The sequence below is a fragment of the Pelophylax lessonae genome, assembly GCF_965119305.1.
Source record: "Pelophylax lessonae genome assembly, chromosome: 10".
Classification (NCBI taxonomy): Eukaryota; Metazoa; Chordata; class Amphibia; order Anura; family Ranidae; genus Pelophylax; species Pelophylax lessonae.
In genome coordinates, this window is record NC_138777.1 from 64,608,971 (window position 1) to 64,627,249 (window position 18,279).

The window sequence follows — 18,279 nt, forward strand, 5'->3', positions numbered from 1 at the left end:
AGAAACACAAGATCTCTGTCTTCCCTTGTCACAGAACAGAGATTTGGCCTATTTACGTAGGCAGACCGCTGTTCTGCCTCTCTCAAACAATTGCTGGGTCACGCTGATCGGCTTCCACTGTGTCCAATCACAGCAGGAGCGGGCCATTGGCAGTGCGCGCCCCAGACACGGAAGTGCAGAATCACGTACCTGTACATGATTCTGCTCATAGGAGCCGCCGCCCCATAGTTAATATACATGGGGTGGTCGGCAAGAGGTTAAACATGTCTGAATGCTAGGGGGTGGAAAAGATTGGCTGATAACTTAACCACTTCTGGCCCGGAAGGATTTGCCCCCCTAATGACCAGGCCATTTTATTTTGCGATTCAGCACTGCGTTATTTTAATGGACAATTGTGTGGTCGTGCAACATTTTAACTAAATAAAATTGATGTCCTTTTTTTCTCATAAATAGAGCTTTCTTTTGGTGGTATTTGATAACCTCTGCAATTTTTATTTTTTTGCGCTATAAACAAAAAAAGAGCGACAATTCTGGAAGGAAAAAAAAATATTGTTCACATTCTGCTATATAATATTCCCCCCAAAAAATGTAAAAATCAATAATTTTTTCATCATTTTAGGCCAATTTGTATTCTGCTACATATTTTTGATAAAAAAAAATCCCAGTAAGCGTATTTTGATTGGTTTGCGCAAAAGTTATTGCGTCTACAAACTAGGGGAATGATTTATGTAATTTGTATTTATTTGTTTTACTAATAATGGCAGTGATCTGCAATTTTTAGCGGGACTGCGACATTGCGGCGGACAGATCGGACCCCTAACTGACATTTTTGACACTTTTGGGGGGACCAGTGACATTACTACAGTAATCAGCGCTCTGTCACTGCAATAATGACACTGGCAGTGAAGGGGTTATTCCAGTGGTGATCAAAGGGTTAAGTGTGAGCCTAGGGGGTGTTTTGTAACTGTATGGGGGAGGGACTTTTGAAATAACCATATAGACCTGTAATCCTATATAGAAGGATCACAGGCGCTCTGCGATAATTTCAGAGAGAACAACGGTCTGCTGTGTTTACAACAGCTGACCGGTGTTCTCTCTCAGCGTGGTGCGATCGCTGGGTGCCCGGCGGCAAGTGGTGCCACCAGTCCCATGGGTCGGCATCCCCACTGCCTAGTGAGGACGGGCGCTTGCTGCCAGCCCAGGAGTGCTCCTGTGAACCTCTCTACAGGTACGGCGATCAAAGGGTTAAGTGTGAGCCTAGGGGGTGTTTTCTAAATTTAGGGGGGAGGGACCTGTGAAATAAACATAAAGACCTGTGATCTATATAGAAGGATCGCAGGCGCTCTGTGATCTTTTCAGAGAGAAGAACGGTCAGCTGTGTTTATAACAGCTGACCGTCCTTCTCTCTCAGCGGGGAGCGATCGGTGCCACTGGTCCACCAGTCCCATGGATTGGCATCCCCGCTGCCTAGTGGGGGCGGGCACGCTCTGCCAGCGCCGTGCGTTCACCCCCAGGAGTGCTCCTGCGAACTGCTGTACAGGTACGGTGATTCGTGCAGCCGAGCCAGCCTGCTGCAGAATATATGTGGCGGGCGGTCGGCAAATGGTTAACCACTAGGAATGGCTGTCACAGTGGTCACATGATCAGGAGTCAGTCCCTCTGGCTACCGGTGTTCCGTGAAAAAACCATACCCGTGAGAAAAGCATACCCTCGTCACTTCCGGAGGGTATGGATTTCTCACGGCAGTGTGTTTAACGTTATACTTGCCGCCGTTACATTAAAACAGCTCCTCTGCACTATGAGTGATCTCCGCTCCTCTCCCTGTCACTTCCCTGATCTGGGGTAATAAATATAAAAGCGGATCACGGAGCCGACATTTACATCTCATACACCCGCCGCCGCTTTCATATTTATTAGCCCACATCAGGAAAGTTACAAGGATAGGAGCGGAGGTGTCTCATAGTGCAGCCGCGCTGTTTTATGTAACCGACGCAAGTTTAACATTACTTTCACTACCGTAATTATTTCATACCTTCTGAGCATGCGCACTTGCCATCTTCTCTGCCCTTCCATGATGTTTCCGGCTCTCTGAGCATGCGCACTCCTTCGCTGCTCAGCTGTTTCTCACAGGAAGTGACGAGGGTATGGTTTCTCCACGGGGTATGGTTTTCTAACGTTACACCGGTCTTTAGTAGAGAATGGAGAGCCGTCTTTCACACCTCGGTCTCTGAGCACACACATAAATATTGGCCACCCAGTGACGCATATGTCCGCCGTGTCTGCATTGAAGCCCAGCATTTTGCTGCCACATGTTTGGGTTTGGCGGTCATAAAGGGGTTAAAACAGAAATGCATTCCAGAATTGTTTTTGAAGATTTTTTTTCCCTTTTCATACCACTAATAGCTGAGATTCCAAAGAGCTCAAATACAATTACAGATAAGAAAAAAACACTTTTACCTCATGTGGTGGAAAGGCTGCTTCATATGTTCCATTACCGAGCAGTCTGCTTATGCCTGTGGGGACACAAACACATTAATGGCAGCTTGTGATCCACTTTACAAATGTTTTGCCCTCGAAACAATTTCAAATATTCAGTCACATTTTATATGCTTGAAAAAGTATTAGGGCGTTAACCCAACTAGTCAAGGATCTGAATAAATGTTTCTAAACCTGACTAGTAGAAAGTGATTACCAAAGTGGTTTTTCATCTAGAACAGGGATTCCCAAACTACGGCCCTCCAGTTGTTCAGGAACTACAATTGCCATCATGCCTAGTCATGTCTGTGATTGTCAGAGCTTTACAATGCATCATGGGATGTGTAGTTCTGCAAAAGCTGCAGGGCTGTAGTTTGGGAATCCCTGATCTAGAACATCCACATACACTCACCGGCCACTGTATTAGGTACACCATGCTAGTATCAGGTTGGACCCCCTTTTGCCTTCAGAACTGCCCTAATTTTTCATGGCATAGATTCAACAAGGTGTTGGAAACATTCCTCAAAGATTTTGGTCCATAGTGACATGATAGCATCACAAAGTTGCTGCAGATTTGTCGGCTGCACATCCATGATGTGAATCTCTAGTTTCACCACATCTCAAAGGTGTTCTATTAAATTGAGATCTGGTGACTGTGGAGGCCATTTGAGTACAGTGACCTCGTTGTCATGTTCAAAAAACCAGTGGTGAGATGATCTGAGCTTTGTGACATGGTGAATTATCCTGCTGGAAGGAGCCATCAGAAGATGAGTACACTGCAGTCATAAAGGGATGGACATGGTCAGCAACAATACTCAGGTAGGCCGTGGCATTTAAACTAGGGATCGACCAATTATCGGCAAAGCCAATATATCGAGGGCCGATATGCACTTTCCCCGATATATCAGAATCGGCCCCTGGGGTTACCGATATTACCGATATTTTGGAAAGTGCCTGTACCAAAGTGATGCCTGCAGCTAGAGGCATCACCCCGGTACCGGCGTCCATAGCTGACGGTCGGCTGTCTTGTAATGATGTCCCCCCCCTCCTGCCGTCTTCCGCGGCTCACCGGTGGGAAGGGAGACCCGGGCAACCAGCCTGCACGGCCGCCGAAGACCCGATCAAAGCTGCTTTCGGGTCTCCATGCAAAAACCGAAGTTCCAAGTACTGGCGCCAGATTTTAAAAAAATGACAGCATTCAAAACAGCCAAACTTGGAGGAGGGGTTTGGGGTCTTTTAGACCCCTAGATCCCTCCACAAGAGTACCTGTAAAGTTAAAAAAAAAAAAATGTTTTTAAATGTACGAAAATACCGGCCGATACCGATACGCGATGAACAAAATATCAGTATCGGCAATGAAAAAACAATATCGGTCGATCACTAGTTTAAACGATGCTGAATTGCTACTAAGGGGCCCAAAGTGTGCCAAGAAAATATCCCCCACACCGTTACTCCACCACCATGCCACGAAGAATGAAGGCAGTTCTGAATGCAAAAGGCGGTCCAACCCGGTACTAGCAAGGTGTACCTAATAAATTGTCCGGTGAGTGTATATTTATAGTGTGCATTTGGATTACCATAGCTGTTTACAAGACGTAATATTGCAAATTTTCCCATTCACTCTTTTTCCATTAAATCCTATTTGATCTGCATAGAATATAGCTTGAGAGAGCCTTTTGATTTTGCCCCATTCGCACAGAACAAATTTGCATTCAATTACAATGGATTAACTACTATGCAAACTTGAATAAATAGACCCCTTAGGGCAGTGTTTCTCAACTCGGGTCCTCAGGGCACACTAACAGGCCAGATTTTATGTATTAAAGAGGAGTTCCGGCCTATTTTGCAACTTTAGTGATTCCTGGAGTGCTCGCTATTCTGTTCAACAATTGGGCATTTTCAATTTTTTTTGGGGGTCCCTTACCTTATTTTCAGGGCATTTTTGATTGTGTTAATTTCAAAAAGGTGCGCTAAAACAAATAATGAGATATCCAAAATTATGCAAAAACAACAATTATTTGGATAAAGGTGAGTGGGATGTGCAAAAAGAGTCCAATATATATCTCTTTAAGTGTCCATAAATGATACAACAAAATAGTGCTCAACAGCAAAGAAATATCTTCGACTTCAGTGCAATAACGCCCACCACCAAGTGAAATTCCTCCTTACCAGACGGAAAAATAAGGTGTGCACAATTAACATAAGTTTCACTGCAACCGTGAATGTTGACACACTCCGCGTGAACCACCCAAAATGGTCCCTTACCAGATCAAGTGATAAAAAGCGCAGAAATATGGATTCAAAATCCCCTTCCACTTCCTCCGCGCTTCAGCCAGTTTCTAGCGCTGTATCAAAAAAAAAGCCCAGCGCTAGAAACTGGCTGAAGCGCCTCAATTTCCTTCGACAAGTTTTGGTCAGAGCGCTTTCTTGCCGCCCCCCGCGCCCATTATGTGACGCCTCGCTCCTGCGTGGTTGACTGAAAAGGCACCCCGGTGTAGACCATACACGGAGGAAGTGGAAGGGGATTTTGAATCCATATTTCTGCGCTTTTTATCACTTGATCTGGTAAGGGACCATTTTGGGTGGTTCACGCGGAGTGTGTCAGCATTCACGGTTGCAGTGAAACTTATGTTAATTGTGCACACCTTATTTTTCCGTCTGGTAAGGAGGAATTTCACTTGGTGGTGGGCGTTATTGCACTGAAGTCGAAGATATTTCTTTGCTGTTGAGCACTATTTTGTTGTATCATTTAAGGACACCTAAAGATATATATATTGGACTCTTTTTGCACATCCCACTCACCTTTTTTTTGAACTGTACTTACTCTTACTGCCTACTCCTGACGAAGTGAATTGTGTTCACGAAACGCGTTGAGTTATATACAGGCAATCCATCTATTACAAATGCTAATTATGTATCTTTATTTCTTGACCCTTTTACGTGCTCTACCATATACCAGAATGTATCAAGTGTAATTGTACTATCTGAATACCATTATTATTGTCTTTAGATCATTTATACCCATATGTATTTCATTTATGTAATTCCCACTACCACGGGATACATTTGTATAGTGAATACTTTGGTTCTACCTATATTTGGTCCATAGACTTTTTAATAAATGATTTACTATATCTCTACCTATCTGGTTCTTTCTACCATACATCTATAATTTAATTTTCCAGCTGGACACACCTCATTTAAAGTCCCACATTGCTTTTATCCTGTGTTAATCAAATTAGGGATGGAGACTCTTTTGGTCAAGAGTCTCATTTAAAGTCCCACTTTCCCTCCCCTTGCTTCAAGGAAGAATTTCACTTGGTGGTGGGCGTTATTGCACTGAAGTCGAAGATATTTCTTTGCTGTTGAGCACTATTTTGTTGTATCATTTATGGACACTTAAAGATATATATATTGGACTCTTTTTGCACATCCCACTCACCTTTATCCAAATAATTGTTGTTTTTGCATAATTTTGGATATCTCATTATTTGTTTGAGCGCACCTTTTTGAAATTAACACATTATTTACACATATTCAGGCACTGAATACAGGTAGCGGCTTTAACCCATTGCTATCAGCGCACCCTCACCAATCTATTTCATTTTTGATTGTACTTCCTCCTTCTCCCCCCTCTGTGGCCGCGGCCATGACATCACTTCCGCCTTTGCATTGCATCCTGGGAGCTGTTTGTCATCACTCCCAGGAGGCTGGAATCAGGAAGAACTCCCAGAACACCCCCTGGAATTAGGAAGAAGGACACAGCAGATTACACTGCGGCTTCAGATGCCCACATCCAAGATGGCCATGCCCAGACAGCGTTTTTAAAAGTAAGATTTTGACTAAAATCCAATACTGTACACCTTGTAAGTATGAGAATAGCGGTTCTGTAAAGGGCGATGGATTAGTATTATAGAGGTATTTTTCGTTAAAAAAGGTATTTGAGGCCGAAACTCCGCTTTAAGAACAAAAGTGTAACCGCGCTAGTGAACAAAACACAAAAGCAGCAACTTCCAGTGAGATAACACAAATAGACAAATAAATAATACAAGCTGCGCTAAAAAATGTGGCGCATAAACTCATGGAAAAATGTGCATATAAATATAACTGAATGTCCGTGAATATAATGTGCTAATTAAAACAAACTGAATATCAGTGTCAATAGTAATTAATCCAAAAGTCCCAAAACATGGTGAAGAGGTGATAAAAAATGAAATACACCAGTAATTATATATATTGAATAAGTGCTATGTACTCATCCACCGCTAGTGCATCGATCCACCAACCCATGCAAATCTGCTTACCAGAAAGCACAGGTAATGGAGCCAAAACAACCACTAGGGCTAAGCCGATGTCCACAAAACAGCAGGGCTTTCCGGCAGGTAAATTACAGGAGATATCTTGAAGGAGTACCTACTGCAAGAGGAGGGAAGGCAGTATGTTTCACCAATGTATCCGTACCTATCCCACGCTCACAGATCTAGGGGTCACCATACAGCCATCATGTAGAGAAACAATAGGGGCTCCATAGTGTGAATCAGTTACAATAGTTTATTAAAATAAAGAAATTTACTTACAAATTGGTAGAATAGCGCTAAAAGAACAAGCCGGACGGCTAATTGCTCTGCCCGTCCTTCTGGGTAATGCTGGTGATGTCAGCACGCAGTGACCCAATGCGTTTTGTCATATATGACGTCTTCTACTTCTTTAAGTATTACCTTGGGGAGATGCAGACTAGAATACTGCAATCACTGAGCAGCAAATGAGATCACCTGTAAAGTATTTCAGTTTTCTTACAAACCTGGCCTGTTAGTGTGCCCTGAGGACCGGAGTTGAGAAACACTGCCTTAGGGTATTTGTATGTGACCACACCATGCTGTGATCTCTCCCACCGGCTTCATACTCATTACTCGACCTATAGTATGAGCCAATGGGATCAACCACAGCATGCGACAGGGGGAGCAAGTATTTGATCCACCCAAAATTTTGATGCCTGCAGTTGGCAGTGAGAGCGGATAGCCATTTAATGGAGTTTTCAACACATGGGTCAGCAGAAAGGTAAGGATCTAGTATCTTCTAGTAAGCACACCACATCCAAAAAATGTTTTTGCAATTACAGTTTGGGCTTATATGCCTTTCAACCCTGTAGTGACAATCACTTTAAGATAAATACTGGAATAATACCTTGACAGGTGTGCTCACTGAAAATAAGCAAAATGTTCACTATAAGGAGAAGTGAATTCCGCAGCAGCCGCCATGTCCTACATTTTATTTTGGAACTAAAATGAAAGGACTGAGTATCTTACCCATTTTCGATTTTCCGTCTTCATACTTTGTCCTCTGTAATACATGATGTACTATCCGGCTCCGTGTTGAGTTACTGAAGAATGAGTCTTTATTGTTTATTGTGAAGCTGTTAGAAAGAGAACAATGTTTGTCATAAAAGCCATCACAAGTACCGGGGCTTACAGGAATAGCAGGTCCACTGTTCAAAAACACTCTTTAGTCCAGTTATGTATCCATTCAAAAAATACATCTTATTACCTTAAAGGGTAACTCCACTTTTGTGGTGGAAAAAATAGCAAACAAAAAAAAAAAAAAACAAGAGGGAATGGCTGTCCACAAGGTTTTGGAATGTGTCTATGGGAATGTTAGACCATTCTTCCAGAAGTGCATTTGTGAGGTCAGGCACTGATGTGGATGAGAAGGCCTGGCTCGCAATCTCCCCTCTAATTCTGTCGGGTTGAGGTCAGGACTCTGTGCAGGCCAGTCAAGTTCCCCCCCCCCCCAAACTCACTCATCCATGTCTTTATAGACCTTGCTTTGCGCACTGGTCCAAATCATTTGGTGGAGGGGGGATTATGGTGTGGGATTGTTTTTCAGGGGTTGGGTTCAAGGGTAGCTGCAGTGAAGGGAACTCTTAAGGTTTCAGCATACCAAGACATTTTGAACAATTTCATGGTCCCAACTTGTGGAAACAGTTTGGGGATGTCCCCTTCTGTTCCAACATCATTGCTGACCAGTGCACAAAGCAACGTCCAATATTGAACCCTACGGACTAAGACTTGGATGCCATGGCAATAGTAAACCAAGTCTTACAGGTGAACCGAGGTGGATGGGGATTTTAGTGTGCCCAAGATTATCAATTAGATAAAATAAAAATGATAAAAATATAAATTTTTATTAAAGGCAAGATAGTAAAAACATCATAGGAGAATACAGTATCTAGAAGGTGTATTGCAGCACATCCTGTAATGTGATGGATCGACGCATTTCACCCACACTTTGGGCTTCATCAGGATCCAGATGTGTTGCAGGCTTTCTCAAAGTATATATATATGTATATATATATACACAAACACAATGTTGCTTTATTCACTGAAATGTGTATATATATATATATATATATATATATACACACACTTTGAGAAAGCCGGCGACACATCTGGATCCTGATGAAGCCCAAAGTGTGGGTGAAACGTGTCGATCCATCACATTACAGGATGTGCTGCAATATAACTTCTAGATACTGTATTCTCGTATGATGTTTTACTACTATCTTACCTTTAATAAAATGTATAAATTTCATAATTTGTATTTTATCTAATTGATACTCTTGGGCACACAAAAATCCCCATCCACCTCATCCACAGGGTTCACCTGTAAGACATGGTTTACGTTTGGCTTTTTTTTCTCAGGGGACTGTGCTGGTATTTTTCTTTGATAGATAATTACTCTCCACCCAATTTCCATAAGACTTGGATGTCATTAAAGTTCATGTCTGTGTAAAGCCAGACGTCCCAATACTGTTGACAATATAGTGTATATTTCATATGACAATTCCACCAAATGGGTGTTCTGATATTGTGAGAAATCTATCCATCCGGAGTGGGTGGTTGTGGTAAGTGTATCATGTTTCATAACAAGACAAGTGTAAAATCTGCTTCAATATAAATACCCAGTGGTACCATCACTCCAACAAATGTTTTGCAAGTGAATTACAACAGCTTTATGTGGGTGTTGTGTGATCTGTGTTCATGAGACAGATTGGATTTTATAAATACAAACTCACGGAAGCTTCATCAAATTATATGTTGGAGCAGCAAGTGCTTCATCATTTTTGATGGCTTCTTAAAGAAAACCTGTCGGGGGAGAACCAAGGGGACTGTTGCTGGCAGAAGTTCTTATTTGTATATTTGTCCAATGCCATTGACTTAAAGAGGTGGTCAGGCTCAGCATGAACGCCTGTAAACTAGCATTTTCAGAGAGAAATTCTCCCTTTAAAAACAGGTTTCTTTAAAAAAAAAAAAAAAACACCTGTCAATAATAGTAATCAATTTATTATTTTAGCAAACATGCAAATACCAACACTTCCCAGCAAGAGATCACCCACTTTGACATTTTTATTGGTTTGATCACTATGATGGGTGACCTAATACTGGCTAGTGGGAGTGGGTGGGGCTGCTGTCTGTACGGCATAGAAAACTGACAGGTATATTACATATTGGGATTCACAACCAGGGTTACATGGAAGCCTTAAGTTCCTCCAAAGGTATCTAGTGGCTCCTTGGGCTATGACTGATTGATCTCTATTTTGATGGTGCCTGCAGAGTTCCATTGCCAACACTACTTGGCAGCATCATTGACATGGAACAAAGGATACAGTTGCCATGCTTAACCATGGTTACGTGGAAGTCTTAAGCACCTCCAGAGGTTTCTACTTGCTAGTGGCTCCTTGGCTGTGGCTGATTGACCTCTCATTTGATAGTGCCTGCCAACGTCACTTGGTTGATTTTTTGACCTGACACCAAAGATCTTTCTAGTTATCTGAAGAGTGACATTCTGATCAACATTCTTCCTATTGACCACCAATGTAAGGGACATTTTTCCGACTGACTACTGAGTAATTGGTTGTAGCAGGGGTTTCCTGAGAATAAAAATGATTTTAAGGGTTCTCCTACGATAAAGCAATTAAGAAAGGCTGCTACACTGACTACTTTCTCTGCCATTAATACTGTAAGTCTGAACCACTATTGAGGGTGCATTATTTCTGGCTAAACATAACCAGGTAGATAGGTTCTTTGTAGCCCATAGCTGCCAATTTCCCTTCTACTTTCTTCATGCTCTGCAAAGCCCATTTATATAAAAGTTTTTCCTAGGCCAAAAAAATGTAGAGGTCTGTAGTTACAGAACAGCAAGGTCCACCCATTGCTCTACACCACCGTGCGTCAACCATGAGCATTCCACATGGTTTTGCCATGGTCATGTTCACTTGAATAGGTCGTGTCCAACTGTAGCATTGCCTGCTTAACATGACATGGGGTTATCATTTTTGCCAAGGCATGTGTACAACCCTGTCTGGCTGTCAGGAGGTAATTGACATTCACAGCCAGCTTTCCAAAAAGAAAGATGGCAGTGCTGGCGATCCGATGACTGGCGAAGAACTGGCCCTGGTTAATATACAGCTAGATCCCTGAACAGAAAAGTTTCTGTTTATTAAAAGTCAACAGCTACAGTATTTGTAGCTGCTGACTTTGATATTTCCAGAATCAACTGTAGCTCCTCTTTAACCACTTGCCTACTTTGCACTTAAACCCCCTTCCCATCCAGACCAATTTTTAGCTTTCAGTGCTCTCACACTTTGAATGACAATTGCGCGGTCATGCAACACTCAACCCATATAAATTTTTTGTCCTTTTTTTCATAGAAATAGAGCTTTCTTTTGATGGTATTTATTCACCGCTGGGCTTTTTATTTTGTGCGCTATAAATGAAAAAAGACCGCAAATTTAAAAAAAAAAACGTTTTTTTTTTTAGTTTCTGTTATAAAATTTTGCAAATTAGTAATTTTTCTTCATAAATTTTGGCCAAAATGTATACTTCTACATATCTTTGGTAAAAATAACCCAAATAAGTGTACATTATTTGGTCTGCGTGAAAGTTAGAGAGTCTACAAGTTATGGTGCTAATCATTGAAAATTGATCACACCTAATGTACTGACAGCCTATCTCACTTCTTGAGACCCTAACAAGCCAGGAAAGTACAAATGACCCCCAAATGACCCCTTTTTGGAAAGTAGACATTCCAAGGTATTTAATAAGAGGCATGGTGAGTTTTTTGAAGTTGTCATTTTTTCCCACAATTCTTTGCAAAATAAATTGTTTTTTTTTTTTTTTACAAAATTGTCATATTCAACAGGTTATTTCTCTCACATGGCATATGAATACTTACAACTACACCCCAAAACACATTCTGCTACTCCTCCTGAGTATGGCGATACCACATGTGTGAGACTTTTTTACAGCCAGGCCACATACAGAGGTCCAACATTGAAGTAGCACCTCCAGGCGTTCTCGGAGCATAAAATACACTTTTCATTTCTCAACCACCTATTACACTTTTGAAGGCCCTGGAGCACCAGCACAATGAAAAAGCCCACTAAATGACCCCATTTTGGAAAGCAAACACCCCAACGTATAATCTATGAGGCATAATGAGTCTTTTGAACATGTCATTTTTTTCCAGAATCTTTCGGAAAATGTGGAAAAAAAATGAAAACGCATTTTTTTTACACAAAGTTGTCCATTTATAAGATATTTCCAACACATAGCATGCACATAGCAAAAATGACACCCCAAAATACATTCTGCTACTCCTCCTGAGTATGGCGATACCACATGTGTGAGACTTTTTTACAGCCAGGCCACATACAGAAGTCCAACATTGAAGTAGCACCTCCAGGCGTTCTCGGAGCATAAAATACACTTTTCATTTCTCAACCACCTATTACACTTTTGAAGGCCCTGGAGCACCAGCACAATGAAAAAGCCCACTAAATGACCCCATTTTGGAAAGCAAACACCCCAACGTATATTCTATGAGGCATAATGAGTCTTTTGAACATGTCATTTTTTTCCAGAATCTTTCGGAAAATGTGGAAAAAAAATGAAAACGCATTTTTTTTACACAAAGTTGTCCATTTATAAGATATTTCCAACACATAGCATGTACATAGCAAAAATGACACCCCAAAATACATTCTGCTACTCCTCCTGAGTATGGCGATACCACATGTGTGAGACTTTTTTACAGCCAGGCCACATACAGAGGTCCAACATTGAAGTAGCACCTCCAGGCGTTCTCGGAGCATAAAATACACTTTTCATTTCTCAACCACCTATTACACTTTTGAAGGCCCTGGAGCACCAGCACAATGAAAAAGCCCACTAAATGACCCCATTTTGGAAAGCAAACACCCCAACGTATATTCTATGAGGCATAATGAGTCTTTTGAACATGTCATTTTTTTCCAGAATCTTTCGGAAAATGTGGAAAAAAAATGAAAACGCATTTTTTTTACACAAAGTTGTCCATTTATAAGATATTTCCAACACATAGCATGTACATAGCAAAAATGACACCCCAAAATACATTCTGCTACTCCTCCTGAGCATGGCGATACCACATGTGTGAGACTTTTACGCAGTCAGGTCACATACAGAGGCCCAACATGCAAAGACACATAGCATGCACATACCATGAATTACCATGAATTACACCCCACAATACATTCTGCTGAGCAAAGGGTAAACAAAAGCTTACCTGTAGTTTTAGAAGCGCAGTTGTCCACAGGAGTTGAGTCCAGGCAGCAGGCAGGGACTTGATCAGCAACAGTGCATGCAATTCTCCAGGCAAGGATACCAGTCCAGTGTCAGTGCATGCGGCAGGCAGAGGCATGATGGCAGTAAGTCCTGCAGGCAGAAGTAGGGCCTCTGTCGGGATAGAATGGGGACAGGGGTAGAGGCTTCTCCCACCCAAATCGCTTTGAAGCCTCCGGGATCCAGACCCTAATCTGAGAAGAAGAAAAACAAAAAAAATTGTTTTCTTCATCCAGAAAAACATTTCTGGTCCCCTCACATATGCGAGACCCCTGTGGTATGAATCCCACTACTTCCAGAGGCAGGCAAAAATCGTGGTCAAACAGTCCAGGGTCAGTTCCAGAGCAGGCAGAGGTAGGTACAAAATCGGCAGGCAAAGGCGTGGTCAAATAACAGTCCAGGGTCAGTTCCAGATCAGGCAGAGGTATGAACAGAATCAGCAGGCAGAAGCATGGTCAAAAAACAGGCCAGGGTCAGTTCCGGAGCAGGCAGACATAGGTACAAAATCAGCAGGCAAAGGCGTCGTTGTATAACAGTCCAGGGTCATTTCAGGAGTATACAGTGGCATAAGGGGTGAAAGCGGAGGACTACGTTTACCATACTAATAATTTAGACAAGTATGGTAACGGCGGAAACAGTCGTCTACACAGAGGCCTGGTTGGGAAGGACACTGGGGACAGTAATAGCGGGTGTCTTTTCGAATTCCTGCCTTGGTACACACCCTACATTTTTTCTGCCGTTTTTGGTCTCTTTGTGTGGGAGGGATTTTACTTGGAAAATGGCGTTCAGACAGTCTGCTTATTACGTCAGATCTAATGTTTTCTGGTGGGCCGTTTGGAAATATGAGGGTTGTGAAGATTTCCTCCAGGTAATAAAGGAAGGGTTGGGGGCTTTCGGTGGATTTGCGGTATAAAATGTAGGAATTGTATATGGCCAAATGAAAAATATAAATTGCTACTTTTTTGTACCAATGATAGGTACGTCTTGTGGGTAGATAGGGTTCCATCATTTGGTCGTTGAAATCCACTCCCCCCATGAATAAGTTGTACTCATGTACACATGTTGGCTTTCGGACTGGGCCATTCCTTCGTCGGGATTCCACATAGTTGTCATTGTGGATCGAAGACAACATGTACACGTCTCTTCTGTCCCTCCACTTCACAGCCAGAACTTCCTCATTTCTCAGACTCGCCGTCTCCCCTCTTCTCAGCTTGGTGTTTACTAGCCTTTGAGGAAAGCCTTTCCGGTTTTTTCGGACCGTGCCACATGCAGGAGTCTTCTTTCTGTGAAGGTTTCGGAACAGGGGCAAACTGGTGTAGAAATTGTCTACGTACAGGTGGTAGCCTTTTTCAAGGAGGGGGTAAATGAGGTCCCAAACGACTTTTCCGCTTGATCCCATGTAGTCCGGACATTCAGGGGGATGCAGCTGGGTGTCCTTCCCTTCGTACACCCTGAAGGCATAGGTGTACCCTGTGGCTCGGTCACATAGTTTGTAAAGCTTCACCCCATAGCGGGCCCGTTTGCTGGGAATGAATTGTTTGATGCCCAGCCTGCCAGTAAATTTCACAAGGGACTCATCCACACATATATTTTGGTCTGGGGTAAATAATTGAGGGAATATTTCTGAAAAATAATTTAGAAGTGGCCGAATTTTGAACAGCTTGTCAAATGCTGGGGAATTTCGGGGAGGGCACTGGGTATTGTCGTTGAAATGTAGGAACCTCATGATCATCAGATACCTGGCCCTGGGCATTACTGCAGAGTAGATGGGCATATGGTAGATTGGTTTGGTTGACCAATATGCTTGCAGTTCGTTTTTTTTATTGAGTCCCATGTTGAGGGTGAGGCCTAAAAATATCTTGAACTCCTCCACCGTTAGGTCTCTCCACTCAAAGGGACGGGAATAAAAAGATGTGGGGTTACTCTGGATAAATTGATGTGCATACAGGTTGCACTGGGCCACAATGGACGTCAGCAGGTCCTCCGTAAAAATTAAACGGAAGTAGTCAATTGGGGCAAAGTTCTCAGTGTTGACCTGGACTCCTGGCTGGGCAGTGAAAGGGGGGATGATGGCTTCTCCTGAGTTGGGAGGAAGCCACAGGGGGTTCAGAAGGGCATAGGGAAGGCTGGCGTTGGTCCTAACCCTTTGGGGGCGAGGTGACACCCCACTTGAGCTTGGCCTTTCTTGCCGAGGCACTGTGGTGCTGGTGGATGGCACTGCGGAGCTGGTGGATGGCACTGCGGAGCTGGTGGATGGCACTGCGAAGCTGGTGGATGGCACCGCGGAGCTGGTGGATGGCACTGCCTCCTCCTCACCAGAACGCCTTCGTTTGGCAGGCGGGCAGTATTCCTCCTCGTCGGAGTCGGTCTGCGTCCCGCTGCTAATGACCGGCTCGTAATTTACTTCGGAGTCAGACTCTGACTCCGAAGATTCCGAAGCAGAAAGCTCCCTGTCCATGTCCTCACTGATTATATTGAAGGCCTCCTCGGCTGAGAAAAATTTTTTTGCCATCGTTGGTGACACTGATGGGCACGGTGACACTGATGAGCACTGGGCGGCACTGATGGGCACACTGGTGGGCACTGGGCACACTTATGAGCACTGGGCGGCACTGATGAGCACTGGGCGGCACTGATGAGCACTGGACGGCACTGATGAGCACTGGGCGGCACTGATGAGCACTGGGCGGCACTGATGGGCACACTGGTGGGCACTGGGCACACTTATGAGCACTGGGCGGCACTGATGAGCACTGGGCGGCACTGATGAGCACTGGACGGCACTGATGAGCACTGGGCGGCACTGATGAGCACTGGACGGCACTGATGAGCACTGGGCGGCACTGATGAGCACTGGGCGGGCACTGATGGGCACTGGGCGGCACTGATGAGCACTGGGTGGCACTGATGGGCACACTGGTGGGCACTGGGCACACTTATGAGCACTGGGCGGCACTGATGAGCACTGGGCGGCACTGATGAGCACTGGACGGCACTGATGAGCACTGGGCGGCACTGATGAGCACTGGGCGGCACTGATGGGCACACTGGTGGGCACTAGGCACACTTATGAGCACTGGGCGGCACTGATGAGCACTGGGCGGCACTGATGAGCACTGGGCGGCACTGATGGGCACACTGGTGGGCACTGGGCGGCACTGATGAGCACTGGGTGGCACTGATGAGCACTGGGCGGCACTGATGAGCACTGGACGGCACTGATGAGCACTGGGCGGCACTGATGAGCACTGGGCGGGCACTTATGGGCACACTGGTGGGCACTGGGCGGCACTGATGAGCACTGGGCGGCAGTGATGAGCACTGAGCGGCACTGATGAGCACTGGGCAGGCACTGATGGGCACAGGTGGGCACACTGGTGGGCACTGGTGGGCACACTGGTGGGCACTGGTGGGCACACTGGTGGGCACTGATGAGACTGGGCACACTGATGGCACACTGGTGGGAACACTGGTGGGCACACTGGTGGGCACTGGTGGGCACTGGTGATCACTGGTGGGCAATGGTGGGCACTTTTTACACACTTACGATCTCTCCTCTCCTCACACTGCAGTCTGTGTGTGAGGAGGGAGAGCTGGCAATGAGTGATGATCTCAAATGTTTACATTTGAGATCATCTCTCATTGGATGCCTCGATCGTGACGAATGGCCGCTGTGATTGGCCATTCGTCTCGATCTGTGATTGGCTGTGTCCAAGGGACACGGCCAACACAGCTTCTGCCCGATGCGCGGCGGGCGTGTTTATGGGAGGCCGTTTAAAAACGGCCTCCCGAAAATTCAAGTCCGCGCTGCAGCCGTATATAGGCTGTAGCGCGGATGTGAGCAGGTTAAGTTATCTTGAGTGAACAAAGTCTTAATTTTATGTAGTTGGGTACTCAATGGACTAGACTGGAAAATGTTTGTGCTGCTCCTCCTTTCTCCCCCTCCCTCACCTAGGGCTGCCCGCAGTGACGCAGACTTAACCACTTTGCCACTGCTCACTAGAGCTCTACTGCGGCAAAGTGGTTAGTTATCGTCTGGCGACGTAGACCTACGTCGGCAGACACTCCACTTTCTCGGCGGCGAGCGCGCGCCGCCGGAGGCTCGCTCCCGCTGTATTCAGTCATTAAAATCCTCCGGTGATAAAGTGGTTAATAATGCAGATATGTGGAACCCTTGGAAGTGTAGTCCAGAGGGAATGCTGCATTGTAAAGATGTAAAGATGAATAGGGTTGTGGACTTCAACACTCAGAAATCCCTGCAAATCCATGGTATGTATGTGTCCCGCTCAGGCTGCTAGGAAGTGTAATCCTGTGCCAGCTGCTATGAGTGCTGGCTGGGAAGGAGCCCACCCATGCTCCAAGATAATGACAGATAAGAGCAGAAGATCTTAGGAGCCGCACGTAAGAACAAGACCTTCTGTGTGTAGACAAGTGGCAGTCTCAGCCTGGACCCTGCCAAGCCATTCCCCCAATGCATTTCACTCCAGCTATTGGAGCTCATTAATGAGTAAGTTCCAGTGGGCGGAGTAAACATGTTGGGAGCATGGCCTGGTGAGGGTCCAGGCTGTGACTACACTTTTCCACACACAGCAGGTCTTGTTTTGATGTGCAGCTCCTGGAATCTTCTGCTCTTATCACCCAGAAATCTGTGCTAAAATGGGAGGAGAAAAAAGAGTTTTTCCAGGCTTGGAGATATGGAGCAGGGTCTTGATTGTGTGGGAAATGGAGCAGTACAAAGCTGCGTCTTTGGTGTGCTGAGACCAGAAAGTGAGAGAGCCTGTGGGGACTTGAGTGATGGGACTGAGTCAATGAGGATCACAGTGCCAAGGCTCAGCTTGTGAGGACTGGAATGCTTGGATTGATCTTGAGATCTGAGGACCAGAGACAGACAGGTGTTCAGGGCAAGGTTCTCTGTTTAGTATAGGGGTCTTAAAACTATGGCCCTCCAGTTGTTCAGGAACTACAAGCTCCATCATGCCTAGTCATGTCTGTGAATGTCAGAGTTTTACAATGCCTCATGGGATGTGTAGTTCCGCAACAGCTGGAGGGCCGTAGTTTGAGGATCCCTGGTTAAGGAGTTAATTACAAAAGGAGACTGCCTATTTGCTTAGCAGCAATCAACTACGCCATGCATATTTAACCACGT

At 44.7% G+C, this 18,279-nt stretch overlaps 1 protein-coding gene across 1 annotated transcript in view; it reads right to left on the reverse strand.

Moving 5' to 3' along the window:
• Window positions 1–18,279, reverse strand: part of ANO3 (anoctamin 3) — a 542,814-nt gene that overhangs the window by 219,298 nt on the left and 305,237 nt on the right. Inside the window, exons 9-10 of the mRNA XM_082269831.1 lie at window positions 7,782–7,888; window positions 2,458–2,513 (exon numbers count right to left, since the gene is read on the reverse strand). Of these exons, the coding sequence (XP_082125957.1) occupies window positions 2,458–2,513; window positions 7,782–7,888 (163 nt within the window). The remainder of the gene's footprint in view (window positions 1–2,457; window positions 2,514–7,781; window positions 7,889–18,279) is intronic.